Source organism: Pseudopodoces humilis, chromosome 10 (genome assembly GCF_049639895.1).
Source record: "Pseudopodoces humilis isolate 2021_Gansu_Grassland_sample_001 chromosome 10, ASM4963989v1, whole genome shotgun sequence".
In the NCBI taxonomy this organism is placed as follows: Eukaryota; Metazoa; Chordata; class Aves; order Passeriformes; family Paridae; genus Pseudopodoces; species Pseudopodoces humilis.
This window is the reverse complement of record NC_142209.1, coordinates 29,203,186-29,219,976: the sequence shown is the minus strand read 5'-3', so window position 1 is coordinate 29,219,976 and position 16,791 is coordinate 29,203,186. Positions and strand designations below refer to the sequence as shown.

General features: G+C 41.0%; 1 protein-coding gene across 12 annotated transcripts in view; it reads right to left on the bottom strand.

Moving 5' to 3' along the window:
• The window catches only part of NFIA (nuclear factor I A), a 248,965-nt gene that overhangs the window by 113,412 nt on the left and 118,762 nt on the right, over positions 1-16,791 (bottom strand). For 11 of the 12 annotated variants that reach the window (XM_014250709.2, XM_014250706.2, XM_014250707.2 and 8 more), the window contains exon 3: positions 669-734. The exons of the other annotated variant lie outside the window; for it this stretch is intronic. In XM_014250709.2, the coding sequence (XP_014106184.1) occupies positions 669-734 (66 nt within the window). The remainder of the gene's footprint in view (positions 1-668; positions 735-16,791) is intronic. 12 annotated transcript variants of the gene reach the window in all.

Sequence of the window (16,791 nt, the reverse complement as noted above, 5' to 3'; positions counted from 1 at the left end):
ACCTTAGCTAAACACAAAAAAGGAAGAGAAGCTGTTCCATTACACACACAATCATCATTTCACATACAGTCCCCACAGAAATCCATTATTATTGAATTTTATTATTTTTTTTTTCCCAGTATGCTTTACAAAGCAAGCCATTGGTTCAGTAGAAGCCATTGCTTCTACTTTGAATCTGTCCTGGTTTAGAGAACATGAGTTTTCCCAAAAGTCCCAGTCCTTCTGCTGCTGCCACTCCAGCCACTGCCACTTGAGAATGTGGAGAGAAGCACCAAGGAGCTGTAGCTGAACCTCCCTGATCTGTTTTCCTGTTGTATCTACTCCCCTGAAGGTCATGACTCAAGGCCCAGGGACTGAAAGCCTTTGCTACGGAGGAATAAGGATAAGGGTTGCATACAGCAGGCTCTTTAATGGCATCTCCCTAATTAAAATTAATTTTAAAGGGGGAAAAAAAAAAGTTGCTCTCCAGGACTGGACAAAGAAATGCTACCTTAGATTAATGGAACAGTAGCATTTTAACTATGAGGAGAGTGCACAACCTATTTGTAGCCATCCCATGTCAATTATTCTGAATCATCTTTTTATATTAGACATGGGGGGAAAAAAAAATCTTTATAAATATGGGCTGTTTTAATATCCCAAAGCAGGAGCAGCAGGTAAGAACTTACCATTTTCTGGCTGGTCCTTAATATCAGCTTCACTTGGCTGGCTGGGACTTTCAGATTGACTTGAATCTGAAAAACATAAAATACAGCCAAAAATTACAGGGTCTGCTGTGGAAAATAGATCAGAGGCGCCAGACTTCCTCAAAAGGCTGAGAGTACAAACTGAGGACAGGAGTGTTGCACTAGGACATGATAATGCAAAAGTCCCGTGCCTAGGTAATATGTTTGCTACCAAAAAAGAAAAAAAAAAAAAAAAAAAAAAAAAAGAAAAAAATTTAAAAAAAAAAGGGAATCTTGTTTATGGCACTACACAGAGTGCTCGGGGTGTGTGTTGGCATAAATTAAGCTTTGAGAATCCTTCTTTTTAAAGAAGGCATATTTAAACGACTCTCCTACATGTTTTTTATAATGCAGCCTCTATGTTGTATACAAACCAGAGCCTTACTCCAACACATAGTAAAGTCTCAAAACATATCTCCAAGCAGGCATAGAAAGGTAACTTAGCAACCCTACACAGTCGTGGAGATTGTTGGCTACACATTTCTGGAACAAAATCTGCAAAACTGAGGGAAGAGCTGATTTTCTGGCGTGCTTTCACAGTGGTTACAGCACCACAAGATCCCTAAAATGCACGGTGCTGGTGGTGATTCACAGTGGGATGTGAGACCAGATACTGGATGACCTGCTTTAGAACTTGTGTAAAATAATCCCACAAACTCCCAGCTAACACTCTTCAACAAGCACAATTTATTTGCCTAAAATAATAAAATTACCTATAAAAGGATATGTGTAAATACGAGTGTTTTGCATTTTCTACACGTTATTAACTCTACTTTATGCGAAGATGATTGCTCTTTGGTCCAAAAATTATTCTTAGTAGAAGCTTTAGTCAAACAGTATTTTCCTTCTTAATTATCTCTGTCACTATGAACTGGGAAAAAAAGTCCCTTTACCTGTGGGAAAAAATATTTTTTTAAGAAATCCCTTGAATTACTGTTTTTTTGCAATTAATACACTTTCTTCTCTTTTCCCCAGAAATTGTTCTGTAATTTATTGATCCTGTAGAAAAAGTTCTTGCTGTGAAACAAAACTTAGGCGATGAAACCACTTGCTAATGCCTCAACACCACCCCTCATCGTGACAAACCCATTTTCTGACTTCACCTTGACTTTGCAGAGTTTGGAATTAGCTGTCTGAAATTTGACCACATTTCAGTGAGAAGTCAATGCAAGATCAAAAGGTCACGACACTTAACTGTGATTAAATTGAAAATCTTACTTCTATTGCAACAGAGTCATAACACCACCCCTTCTTTTTCTTTGAGGTATTAATAGTGCTGGAAGAAGCAGTACTACTAGTGACCTTGGGTCAAGCAATGCTAATTTATTGCTTTAAAAAGGTTCCTTGCTTTTAAGCAAATGAAGATTTTAATTACCGCAGAGCACTATAAAGAAAATGCCTATTTTAAATATTCAATTTTTTTTTTTTTTTTACCTGCTGACTGTCTGCTTTAGGTACCATTCAGAAGCTTAGAGGACAATCTTGTATAAATTAAAAACTACAAGTAAAAAAAAGTGCTCACAAAACAAAACTTGATGAATTTCAGAATATAACACTCAGAATATTTAGCATAGAAAGCTTCAGTCATGATAGTTCTATTTAAAATCAATTAAATTCCCTTAAAAAGTGATATATACCCAGTGTGTCCCAGAATCCATTTCCTCTCTTTTGTATTTATTATTTTTAATAATTTCGCCAACGAAGCTCAGGGAAAAAAAAAATAAAAAAATCCTCACTTCTGCAATTTTGTTTTAAATATTGATCTTCTGAATTATCTCTCCCTGAAGCTGAAATCAGTGCCAGCAGATACACTATGGGGGTAACACGCACAGTGCTGTTGTATTCTGGATTTTGGCAAGAAGTTTCGTGTTTCCGATACCGCAAAGGTAGTAACAAAAGTAAAATATTAGGAATGTAAAATATTCAGTTAACATTCAAAATCAACATTCAATGGATTTCATTTTACAGGGCGGGCATTAGCCTTTTGCTTATTTTTTAGGTTTTCCTTTCCCTCCAGCCAGCCATGGCTCAGTCAGAGTTTGGGCTTTATGTTTCAAGTAGGCTCAGAATTCCACAAAAATTTATAGATTTGGAGAGGTTCCTGCTGAAATGTGGGACTGGGGGACTGTTTCCCTTTCCTAAAATCTGGAGGCCGTGGTGGCGGCCGCGGGAGCCGGGCACGGCTCTGGCACCTTGGCTCCGGAGCAGCCCTGCAGCCGGTGGGCAGCACACGCAGCCTGAGCTGCTCCTGGCTTGGGATAAACAAAGTACTTTTGTCTGCCTCCAGTGCTGTTTTTCCACCAAGGCTAGTGGCACAAGAGGGGCTCCACTGGCCGTAGGACGTTTGTCTGCACGCTGAATCTTTAACTTCCTCCTTTTATCATCACCTTGGCTCTGGTGAGAGCGTTTCTCCTAATTCTGCTTCACTGCAACCCGCCCCTTCTGCTGAAATTAAATATTAATTTCCTAGGAAAAGACAACACAGCTTTAAGCACTATTCTTCGTGGAGAGGCACAGAGCAGTGAAACACAGGACGAGGTGGAATTAAAGCCACTCAATCCTGCGGTGGGGATCACGGGAGGCTACCGAAAACATGGACTGGGCAAGCGTGTGCTCAGCATTGTTATGCAAGGTGGCATCTTGTGGAAACCCCAGATAAGAAGACTGAGTTGAGGCACTTAGCCAAAATGTTTATATGCAGAATTTTGCTTCCCTGATTTTATTCAGATGCCGCAGATGATCCGGCACATATAAATGTGCTGCCACATGGTTAAGGGATTGGCAAAATCAGAGCCGTTGTGTTTTACAGTCTTGCCTAGGACGAGGGAGTCTTGCTCAGCCTCCACCGCTCGCTCTCTGCTTTTTCAGCAGTTGGCACTAACTCCTCTCGGGGCTTTTTTGTTGTTTTGCACATGGAAACTTTCAAATTCCAGTTTTCGGAACGTTTAGTGTTTTGCGGGCTTGGCTACAACAGGAGGGGGAATGTCTGTCCTGCTGAGTCAGTTAGCCAAACAGGTGACCGGAGGAATAAATTAATTTTTGCCCATACATAATTGATATAAATGGAAGATCGTTTTCATAAGCATTTGCATTAAATCAATAAAATCACTTACTATAGAGCAGTTTAACAATTCATTTGATTTTCTCTTTTCTATATATTTGATAGCCACTCTGCAAAACAGTATACACTTTATGCCTATTTTCTTTAGCAACAACACTGCCAGTTAAATTCTACCACCTGCAATAATTAGAGCCATTGGAAAACATACAAAACAAAATATACAGTAGATGCGAGCCCCTCTTGAATCCACGGCCCCCTGCGGCAACGAGTTTCATTGGTGCCTTAAGCTAAGGCTGGTAGGAAGCCAAAGAATCTGTATATTACAATAAAGTGCATGTTATTAAGGGGAGGATTTAAATGATTTCAGATGGAGTTGGAAATATTATAGTGAGGAGCCACTATTAAGATTGCTGATTAAAAAAAAAAAAAAAAATCACCAAGGAATCTAGTTTTATGTTTAAGGAAGCTTAACCTTGAATAGCACAATGGGTTTTATTTGGGGGCTTTTTTAGTTAGAGAAAAGTTATTGGTTGGAATTTTTAACCCTGAGCTAGCTGGGGTTTGAGTGAGTCTGTGCACTGGGCTCAAGGTTACTGGTCAAGAGAAGCTCAAGGGGATCTGATATCAACCACAACCATAGCAAACAGGATCAAAAAAACATGTTGAAGCTATTTTACTCTCTACTTCCAAGAATCAATTATGATTAAGGGATAAAGGGAAAAAACAAAACCCAAGCAACAAAACAGGCTAGTGTTTCAAAGCAGCATTTCCTATCACATCTCTATTCTCTGTTCCTCTTTGGATCTGTTCCTTAAGCATATGCTACCCCAGCACGAGCGAGCCCCAGATCTGCCTGATCCCAAACCCTGCTCAGGCAGGGACCTCCAGCTCCAGGACGGAAGCTCTGGACTTTTCAGGCTGCAGTTTTCCTTTTCAGCTGCAGCAGGAGCACAGCTCCAGCTGGGCTGCACGGCGGCTGCATGGAAGCAGGGCTGGCGGCACTGGAAGGGAGCGCTCCATTGTTTGGAAAGAATAAAACCTTCCCAGGAAAGTCTGGCCCGTGGACAGGACCAATGTCAACAGACTGACAATGTTGTTCTTTTTTGTAGACCGTGACACAGACGGTGAAGTGTTGCTGCACTCCTCCACCCAAAAAACCTCTTTGGAGTGCCATGGCACTTCCCAGGGCTAAACCACTCCATGGTTACCTGACTGTGGGAGACGGGACACTTTGTGGAGCTCTCCCAAAAACACACCGTGTTTCCCAGAGCAGGCTGAATCCCGCCTGGAATTCACTGGGGTGGCAGTGACCCTCTTTATTGTCTGCTGGTTTGCGCAAACCCAGTGAATGGGTGCCAAGATCATTTTTTACCTCTGTAGAGCCTCTCCCAAGCAGAACCTGAGCCTCTGAGCAGCCCACGAGCTACCACATCTATCCTGGAAACAGTAAAGGTGATCCCCGTGTAGTGCAGGAAAGAAATGACCAGCAATGCCAGATGAGCAAGGCAGCACTGCCACTGCCCATGCTGAGCCTGCTCTGCAGTGAAATACAGCAGGTTCCTCTCCTCCACCACCAGCCCAGCACCTTGCAGAAGCATCACAGAAGTGCAGAAGTTAAATTTTCCATTCATATCATGTTTTGGGGGTGGGGGGAATACTGTATAATAAACTGACATATTTTATTCAAGTTTCAGAGCCCTATTTGTAATAAAAAATTTATATGGCTGGGTTGTGTTCATGCAATAAATTTTTCATCTATAATTTTGGGCATGGATTCTACCAAAGATTTATATACATTAAAAAAAATAAAATAAAATGGAAATCATGCTCTTTTATATACAGTCTTATGTGGTGAGCTTACGGGATTAACAAACAGAAACCAGAACCAGGACTGGGGCTTTTTTACACTCACTTTTCCTTCATTATACATTATAATATAAACACACAGGGGTCACTCCATATATGCTACAATTATTATTTACGGCGATTTTGGTGGCTACTAGGATTTCTTTAAAGGAAGGCCTGGCTCTCCATTTTACTCCAGCCATTGCTTTCAAGTCAACTTTTATAGGGAGTTCAAAGTGCTTCATTATCATCCACCTCGCCATCACACATGTACGTGCCCACACCAGATTCCCAGCTTTATTCCATACCCCTGCATTGTACACCCCATCCCCAGGGCTCCCCAACGAGGTTCTGCACTGGTAAAATCCCTGTGGTGCCAGCCTGATTTTTTGGGTTTTTTTTTTATAAGGCAAGGACTCTTAATTCCTGTACACTGGGAAAGAGATTATCTTTGATAATGGAAATGTAAATCAAAGCTTGCTGTTGTTTATTCCAGACAGACATTTGTGTGTTAAGTCTGTTTATCAGGCAACACTTTGTCTAAGCCAGGAAGTAGTCAGCCTTTGTAACAAGATGTATGCAAATGATTTTCCCATCAGCCCCTGCCACAAAACTTTTGTGGCAAAAAAACCCTCCTTGTTACTTCACCAGTAAGACGCTCCTAAGCTACCCCATAAGCAGACTAGCAACAAAACAGCCAGCTAGACTATGCTGATGAGTTTGAATGAGCCCAAAACATGTGCCCACAGTCTGTTGCTCGGTATTGTAAGCAGACTTTGTGTATTACATCTGTTTATCAGGCAACACTCTGTCTGCTGGGCCGGCTTTGTACCAAGGTGGACGCAAACAAAGATCTCCACAACTCCCTGCCTAACTTTTTTTTGGCTGCAGAAATTCCCCGTTCCTTCCCTCCTCGCTGGAAATAGGAACGCGAAACTTCACCGAGAGGCTGCGAGACCCTAAAGCTGTATCAAAATGGTTTCATTTTAAATCAACTTTCTTTGTTCTCACAAGCCCATAAATGATTTACTGCTATCGTGTGATAGCCTAGAATGTGGGGAATCTGTGTATTCCCATATTTGTTCCTTGATATTACAAACAAGTATTTGATTCACTTCTAAATGTTTGTTTTTAAAACAGTTTACAGCCTTTGATTCCTGCTTACTGATTCATTTCTGGAACATTTTCTATTTATTCCTTTGCAGTAGCAAACGTTAATTTTGACTTAATTCAAATTGTCATCAAAGGCTTCCTTAAGAAATCCCACAGCACAGATTTTATTTGTTATAATAAAATATTCTTAAAGTAAACATCGTGCGACTGTGTTTTTTTAATTCCAAGAGATACAAAAATCCGTTACCCAAAGGATTCAAATTGGTTCAGCCCTTTTTCCTAGACAAAATAAACACTTTAGGACTTTACTTGTTTGTATTCTCCTCAGTGGTGCTGTATGCATCACCAGCTAAAAACAAAGAAACTTTTAGCTGCTCAGACAAAATGCAGAAGCTCCCCAAACAACGAAGCGGGGGGGGTGGGGGGGCTGGGGGGGTGGGGAGGCATTCAGAAAGTCTGACAGTCCATTCAATATAGGGATGATGGCCATAATGCATCCAGGGTCCCCTTGCTAATTAAATATGCATTGGCACAGTTTTGATCGATGCAAGCCATGGATCAGATGACACACCTGCAAAATCTTGAGCCCAGAGCTCCCAGGAAAAGGAAAATACAGGCTGTCTCCTTATCTTTGTTTTCAAAGGCTCTCAATTTCTGTGCTTAGATATCTAATTTAATTCTCTCACCCCTCAGCAAACTGGATTACGAAAGTCAATACTGCCATTGTGCATCGACAGGAACACACAGCTTTCCTTTTATTCAATTTAGCCATGACCTTTAGACAAAGATAATGACAACTGTCTAAAAGTAAGGTAAGGCCTTAAGGAAGACCCTGCTGAGGGGCCCCTCTCGCTTTCTGTGGCTCCTCCAGCCAGGAAGAGCCCACCAGCCATGGAGCAAATCCAGAAATAATTTCCCTCCCCAGACCACAATGACCAGGAGTAGCCTGGCAGAGCGGCTCCCTCGGCCACCAAGGGCTCTGTCCCACCCTGAGGACCCGTGACACCTCGAGACCCTCAGGAGCCCTTTGCCAAGAGGTGGCCACGTCTCTGGATGAAGCGCTCTCGTTCCACGAGCAGAGCCGGGCGCTCGTGCAAGGAGAGACCACGGTGTCCCATTTTTCCTGCGGCTGTTGGGGACACAGTGAAACGGAAGGGTCAGGAGAGTAGCACTAATTTCTCATTTCTGACCCTGGCACTCGGGAAGAACTGCAACCCTAGAGCTGGGAGCACGGCGCTGGGAGCCGCACGCACCCGCGCGGCGCGGCGGCAGGAGGAGGAAGCGGCACGCGGATTTTCCTGGAGCTGAGCTGGAGCCAATGGAAATGACATTACTTTCCAATAGGTCTCGCATCAATATTTTTAGCAGCCTCCCTACAACGAGATAGCATCTTTCTACTACATCTGTAAGGGAAGGACAGAGAACATGCTCTCAGCTAACGAACAGCTATCAGGCAATAATCCACTTTGGTACCTGCAGATACAGGTTATACCTGAATCAGTGATGGAGGCATATAAAAATTCATATTGATTGAGCAGCCCAGCTCTACAAAATGTGAGCTTCCATGCTGCACAGGGTTTTAATTCTGCAGGATTTTTTTTTAGCTGCATTTAAAAATACACTTGGCATTTCTAGCTGTGGACCAATATTTTTCTCATGTCTTTTTATACAGATTTGGAGGGAAAGATATTTGTAATGGAAAAAAAATATGTGCAAAGTTGGATTGCTAAGTTTCTGTAATCTTGGGAAATAAAAAAAAGCAGCCTATGTAAGAGCTACAAGAAACCATATGGATCAACAAGAGCTGCCCTCATATCCCTAGGAAATATATATTAACCTACATTTCATCATCATAAACCCCAAAATAAAAAATCTAATTAGAGTCTCTACCCTCAGATTCACTTGTAAAAAATTTGCTTATCCCCCTCACAAAATGATTTACAGTACTTACATCCATTTCTTCAGAGTGATTTAAATTTATTGAATCATTTCAATTTTTAGAGAGCTTCCATTTGGATCTGTACGGGTTTCTAGACATATGCAGTGCTCAGTTATTTAAAATTAATTGCAGTACAATAATTTTAAATTGCTTCACACTGTACGAATCTCAAGTGCTTTGGAATATTTGAACCATTCTATTTAGAAGCCATCAGATTTCTGAGCACATGCATCAAAGAGTTGTTTTAAAAGCCAAAGGGCCGTCCTGATGATCCCGAAGTGCAGGTGAGCACAGCTCTGGGCATGCTCAGTGCACACGGACCTGGATTTATAAAACAATCCAACAAATTTTGCCTGAATGTCAATCTTTAATTAACAAAAACTGATCCTGTAATAAGTTCAAACCACAAAAAAAATTCTAAAACTAGAAAAGCACTGTTATAAAATAATGGCATACATTAAAACTATTATTACTTCTAATGTATATTTATAGAACATCCTTTTATCCTGAAAATTAAAACAGCTTATTAACATTAAACTAAGCTTTACAACACCTCTGTGGGAAAGGTGAGCATAACTATGCCCACTTTATGGAGGGATGAAGGAGGCACATAGAGGTTAAATGATTTGCCTTGAGAGGCACAGTTACTAAAAGGAGTAAAAAGCACAGGGCCGGGCTTTTGAGCTCCGGATAATAAAGTCTCCCTCCCACCAATGCAGCCATTACAGTGGCAATGGCAGTGCCCACTTAGGAAGCCTTCAACTACATTATGTAGAAAATTACTTGGTAGAGTGGATCCAAAGTCACCTAGAAGAGGATATTTCCAGTCACTCTCAGCTTCTGTTTCACTTGCCTTTCTTTTTCTCATTAGGTTTTTTGAAAAACAAGAAAGAATTTCTCTCCGGAGTATTTTCTATCTCAGTTTAACAATAACGACAGCAGCATTTAGGGCGACTAAATAGCTGGTTTTGCAATGCCTGACTTCATGTACAAAGGCAAGTGGAGACGAGCCTGTGTGATGAGCAGATCTGGTAGCTTTGGTCAAAGACCCTAGGTTCTGCTTTTGTGCAGTTTTACCCTGGTGAGAAAACCAACATCAGCAAAGAAGGATTATGTCCACCATATGGTGAGACTCCATTGGCGGTCGTACAGCCACCCAATTAATCTCTATCCCCCACCATCCCCTTGTTATTTATTTATTGTGACAAACTCATCCTTATGGGATCCTAGGCGGGGAGCTGCGTATTCCCAGGCTATTGGCGTCACTGCCCGTCCTCATCCTTTATCCCAAGCAGGAGCTGGCGAGCTGGCGCCTCTCCTCCGGCCAAGGCGCGCGGTGCTACAAGGTCACGCCCAAGGAGGATCTCTAGATTTTCCAGAGCAGATTTTTTTCCAAACTGCTCTCCATCAAAAAGCCAAATTAGCCCTCGACAAAGAGCGCATGATTCACGAGCTGCTTTCCAGAGCTGGCCATTTTAACACCACACGGATAACCATGCTGTTTGTGGAGACCATCAGAGTGCTCCTGCATTTCTGCATGTTCCTAAGGTCTCTCCACAGCCTCAGCCATTCCAGGTTTCATCAGCCAGCAAAAACAAAGAAAAACCTTCACCATGCCAACAAACTGGGCAGAAGCCCGAGCCGCATCCTCCTCCTTTTTCCATCTCTCCCTCTTCTCTTTCCTCGAAAGGACAGGTGTAAAATTTTTCTATGATCAACCAAAAACTCAACTAGGAATCTACATCCATCAGAGTGAAGAAAACTTAAAAAGAACTAATATCTCAAAGAACGGGCCCATTTTCCCTATTCAGGATTATTCTATTTCACACAGGGAAAAGCGATGTTGATAATAAAAATATGTGTGACTATTTAAGAAATAAAAAAAAAGATGAACTAATATTCCATGGAGATTCTGTCAATAGCAGATTAATATCAAGTTACAGATGAGGCAGTCTAAGCAAAGTTTAGGTACTGTTTTTTTTTTTATTGTGGATCTACACTTGCAGTCCCGTTTTCACAACTCTTTTATTTTGATGTACCTGACACTTTTCCTCTTGGCTCCCATTTCAGTCCCTCTTAAGTACATATTTGGCTGTAGTGGCCAAATTTTTTTTTTCTTCTTTTTTTTTTTTTTTTTTCTGGCAGATGTCTTTTCCTTGTTCTGTGCACTGCGAGGAGTTCAACGTGGCATGTGAAAAATTTCCATTTCAGGTTTTCTTAAGCTATATACAAAATTAAACTGCTGGCAAAAATACATAGATATATAAAATTGTACAGCAGAAAAAGCTGCTCGATAGTTCCCTTTCTTCCCTTCCTCCTTTCCTTTTGCCTTTTTTTCCCCCAGAATAATTGCAGAAATATTGCCATCAGCCTGAAGCCTTTCTCCAAGTGTCAAGTCAGAGGGTTTTGCCCACAAAGAATTGCCACTGATTGTTGCTCCGTGGATCTGTTTCTACTCTCACAATATTGTAGACTGCGAAGAAGAAATGAGAATTACCATAAAAATCGGGATGTGTTTTTTTTGCATCAGTATCATGTTGGCATCAACACCACAGACTTGGGCAGAAAAAAAAGCAGCCTTTTGGTAGGCAGCCTACTTGGTCTGTGTTTCTGCTGTGTTTGTAAGCCATGCAAGTGGAAGAGAAAGTAAAAACTTGGAGAGAAGTAACATCCTGCAGGCTCGGTGTGAGTTACAGCAGAATCTGAGGTACAACCACCATAAATCATGGAGAAAAGGAATTATATCTATACCTCAGAAGACAGTGGCTCATTATAAATATAGGAGAGAGTTGGGCATAAAAATATAGCTGGCCCCCTGAAAAAATATTCAGCATAATGTGTTGACTCTGAACATGCAAGCTAAAATCCATTTTCACTTGGTCCCAGTGCTGCAAATCTAAATTTTGAGGAATGAATTTAAAACCAGAGAAGTCCAGAGCTCTCCAAACCCGTAACTACACTGCGTAGACAAAATTTTAATCAAACTTTTAAAGCCATGGTTATGATCTGATGAACAGACAGCTTGACTTGATTACATTTTTAAGTTTCAGTTTCTATTTCTGTTTTAAGATGAAAAAGATCATAGAGTGTCAGAAATTTGAATACTGAATAGCAAAAGCTCTTGCAGGTTTAGAAAGCATATAGAAAAGCTGGCAAAAGAAAACGCTATTCCATTGCCACCATCTGCTTTCTGGCATATTGAAGAAACTTTACTAACAGCAACATTTTCTTGCATTAGAATATCTGCTAATTAGTTTTGTTGTAAATTTTTTTTTTTTAAACTACCTTTTACACAGAAGGCAAATAGCCAGGTTTTTTGGCTGGCTACACCTTACACCACGTCTGATAACATTTTCACATTAAGTTCAGTTTACCTCACTTTTCTTTTTTTTACCAAAATCCTATCTTTAGCATAGTCAAAGCCTGCAAAAACTTTGCCTTGCTGAGACTAAAGAAAAAAACATCAAACATACGAAGTGTTAAAAATCGCTGAATAACTCAAAGGAAAAAAGATAATTTTGAAGGCGTTTTGGCTGAAATCTATTTTCCTTTGAATTGCATGAGTGTTTTAAAATGTTAAAAACACTACTGAGTGACTAATGAATGTAAAAGAATGATAAAGAGTATGGGTCCAGTTATCAGTGATGTGCCTAAAACAAAATAATTTTGGACAGTCTGCCATGCAAATATTGACTAAAATGTCATAAATAATGTCTGCAACAAAGGGAATCCTGCAAAGGAATATTCTGTTGTACTTAATGCATTGTAGAGTGGGCCTTTTAGCAAGCAGTACGTTACAGAGCCTGAAAACTTCAGTTGGACAAAAAACCCCCCTAAAATTTCCCAGATAAAAACATAACTAATGTTGTTTATTTTTTTTTTTTTTCCAGAAACAGACCTTCCAAAAAGTTAAAAGTGCAGGAAAAAAAGTAAATGTAGTTACATTTGGGGAAGGGTTCACTTAGAAGCTGATTTTCAAAAGAAATAAGTCGTCGAAAAATTACGACTAGACCAAATGTAACCATCTCATTGACTTACAACAAATCCTCTGCCATTTTTAACAGTGTTTTCACCATTTCCCTGCTGGCAGGGAAAAGGCTGTTTGCAGGTCTTGGTCAGAATGCACTGAAATCAAATGCAAAGACATTAAGTCGATCACTGCCCTGGGCCAGAGCTGAGAGGTGGCAAAGCTTCTGTTCCAGCACTTTTTAGGACCTAATTCTGTCTCAGTTCCAGAGTCCGACTGGCTCCAAGTGTAGGGTTAGAAATAAAAATACAATCCTGAGAGAAGGATGGGAACACACAGAGTGGGCAGGAAGGGCTCCAAACTGCCCTCAAAATCACAACGTTTTAGTAATATTATTATTTTTTTAGTATAACTGGAATATGATGTCAAAATGGGGGCAGTTGCATTAGGAACTCCAGATTACCTACATCTCCACTGACACACTGTGCTATGTGTAATCACAAACAACCCAGTCACTTTTTTTTTTTTTTTTGGAAGTCTACTAAAAAAATTAAACAATGAGGTCTACACCAAAACCTTCTGCATGTGTTTTCCAAAATTTAGTTTCTGTGAAAAATTTCACAGCCACTGAGATGACAAAAAACAAAGATATTTTACATTTCTAAAGCATCTTTCATCCAAGATCAAAGAATTGCATCAACAATAATTCTCAAAATACTCCTTTGAAACAGAAGTACTAAAAGGAGTACTATTAAATTTATTTTATCTTTATCTAGTTTGATCTATTTTCTTTATAAAATGCTGGTTACTGTAGCATCTCTCTAGGCAGATGAGGACTACAGGTTAAGTGACTTGACCAGAAACACTTATTAGCTCAGTGGAAGAAGTGATAATGCTCACATTTGCGAGTCAAGGATTCTAAACCTCTCATCCACTAATTAAAAACATATATAAATGTAAACTAACCTAGGGAGCATGAAAACCTCTCAACCATCATGTGATTGAGATGCCACAGAGGCAAGTGAAGGATCTGGATTCAGCAGCACAAAAAGCAGTTGGCAGGACACGCTGGGGCAGTGTGGACGGACAGAGCACTAAGTGTGTGACGGCAACAAACTACACATGAAGAGAACGAGCAGGCATTTGCTGTTTTTCAAACCTCTTGGAAAAAATTAAGTCAACTTTCTTATCAAAGATTAAAAACCTTCCTGTCCTGAAACAGGCAGAGAAGTGCTCCTTGCTCTCCTGTGGAGGCTCGGGAAGAGCATGGGTTTTCCAGCTGCACCACAGGTCACCCACAAAAAGATTGGTGGGCAGGGTCTGAGGCCGAAGCATCCGTTTAACATGAAACTCAGAATTATTTAAAAATAAATTACAGGCTACGTTTCAAACCATATAATTCAGCCTTTGGGCCAAGATAATTCTTGACATAACCCAACTGGAATTAGACGGGGGACAGACTTAGAGCAGTGCTTTCACAAGGATCCTTTCCTTATCATTCCTGCGATCAGGTCGTATGTGGGTATATCTGATAATCTCCTGCCTGCTCTGTAACATGGATGAAATGTTATTGAGTGTTCTGCCTCGTCACAGAGCAGCACACACTCTGCTGGCCTGCAGAGAACCCACTGCTGATAAAAGCAGCCCCCGTTTGGAGAGGTGTGCTTTACAACCCTTGTGGTTTTTTGCAGCAGAGGAGCTGTTGGACAATGAAGAAAAACATTTCAGTTCCCCTGAAAGTTTGACTGTTCCTTTTCAAACAATACAACACAAGATTCGGGACATACTGCTGACACAGCAACATCAGTGCCTCAAAGAAACTGTGGGAAATGTCAAATTTATGGTCCTATGGGTGATTGGTGGAAGGTTTCTTCCCCCCCCTTCAGCAAGCCTCTGTCAAAAACAGAGCCTCTAGAAAGTTTTTGGCTACGTCCCAGCAAAGCAGAAGGAAGCTGTATCCCACACTTCCCTTGGGACTTAATGAAATATACAGCCTCTGGGCTTCTTTCAATTTGGTCTTTCAGATTGCTAAACCAGTGAAAGAAGGATCCTAGCTGTCACAAACGTCACATGTTTGGGGTCACCTGCTGCTCGGGGGTTCTCATGCCAGTTGTTGACATAATAAGCACCCCTTACACTTTAATTACAATTCACAGTGTGCAAACTCTGCAATCTGCTTTTAAGGCAGACAGTCTTTTAAATCAACACTAAATTCTACTACTGTTCGAGCAGAAATGGGGGGGGAAAGATGTCCAGCTGACTGAATAATTGTATTCAAATATTTGTGATCCCAAAGAAAAGTAAGCACTACCCAGTGAAAAGAGCAACTGTATTGCCTGTAACACTTCAGAAAGCGTGGTTAAAACTCTCCTTGCTCCTCACAGTCACGCAGACGACGCACGTGAGGCGTTTTCATTTGATGAGCTCTTTGCAAAGCTCTCCTGCGAGCACAAACCTGAGCGCCCAGCTGTGTTTGTCCCCGAGCACGGAGCAGGCTGGACACAATGCTGGACACTGGGATCGCCTATGGGAGGGAGGGAAATTCTCAAGCCCTCTTAGTACGAATTTCAACAGGACTTGTGCAATGAAAGCCTAAACGGGAAGACATGTTTATTTTACTCTGGAATGCTTTATTTAGTTCGGTACAAGAAACATTGGGTGTACTTAAAAATACTTATTATTTTGAGAAACAGATGAGAGTCCTTTGGTTTCCTTGACCGCTACCTCTTTTTTAACTGTTACTCCTAATAAAGACATATCGAGACCACCAAACTTAAGTAAATTGTACCAGTTGGAAAGGAATAAAAGTCTCCTCTCCTTGTATGTTAGACATTCTAGCAGTCATGCATCTAAAAATGCCTCCAGGAAATTATATTATTTACAGGGCCTTGGTTGAATCCACCTTTTCCCATGGAAGGAAAAAGACCACGAGAGGGGACACAGCGCTTTGGGAGTACTTCTAGAAGAATCTCTGTGTTTGCCCTGCTAGAAAGGCTGTTAAATTGTGGGTTATGGATCACACTGTCCACACAGGAAAGGCAGCACAAGCTCCAGCAGCTGCGCTCTGCACACATTCACCCTACGTGCTCTCGGGGAAACAAAGGGGAAGTCAATAGCCCGATACCAGGGCCTGTTCCTATTTAAATCAACAGGAGTGACTCTGGCCACCAGACTGGTTGTCCAACTGTCTTCTTAGGGAAAAACAAGGATAGATTTTCACCATGCTCAACAGCCAAACTGGCAGAGTCCTTCTCCCTCGGCCGAGAGCGACGGAACCTCCACCCGCCGCCTTTGCCGTCGCCGCTCTCCCTCCTCGCTCGCTGTACCGGTGACCTCAGATAAACTCAAAACGTTTTGAAATTATCATCAGACTGTGAAGCACTTCAATGAAAATCTATAAAACAAATTTATAGTGTGCATTCATGTGTATTATATATACACTTAGAACGGGATTTATCATTTAGCTGACCTTTGGAACACTGGTATTTTTAGATCCAAAAAAATGTGTGTTGATTGTACTTCAACCCAGTCCCCTTACAATGTACCAACTCCTTGATATCTTACTATAGGAAAGATAATTGCAATGAATTTTTATATTTCAGCACATGGGAAGATAAGATTAGACAGTAGGGACATAAAAGCAAACTGCACCACATAAAAGATAAGTTTCTGAAAGTTACAATTTACACCAAATGTTACAGATTAAAATGTTCAAAGCTATTTATAGGACCTTGTGCTGGTCCCATTATAGACCATGGGAAGACTGCAAAGAATCAGCTCTACCTTTTTCTTAATCACTTCCTCCCATACCTAAAATCCCTTTGAAGCACAGAAATTATTAATGATATTAAGACTATTACTAATTCCCATTACCACTCAGGTAAGGACTTAGGTCCCTCAGCAAACTGGTCCCAAGGTCACATGTGCTGCGCAGACCTCATCATCCAAGAGGATTGTTCCTACTCTAATGGGATTATCTACAATCTGAACAACTCATCCCAAAAGGTAAATAAGCATTTGATTTCCCTCTGCCTTCTGCATATGCCATGTTTGCCTCTGTCAATTGAGTGTCTTGTATTTTTAAACTGGGCTATTTTTCTTCTTTATTCCCTGATATTAGGTTGCCACCAACAGTAGCTTG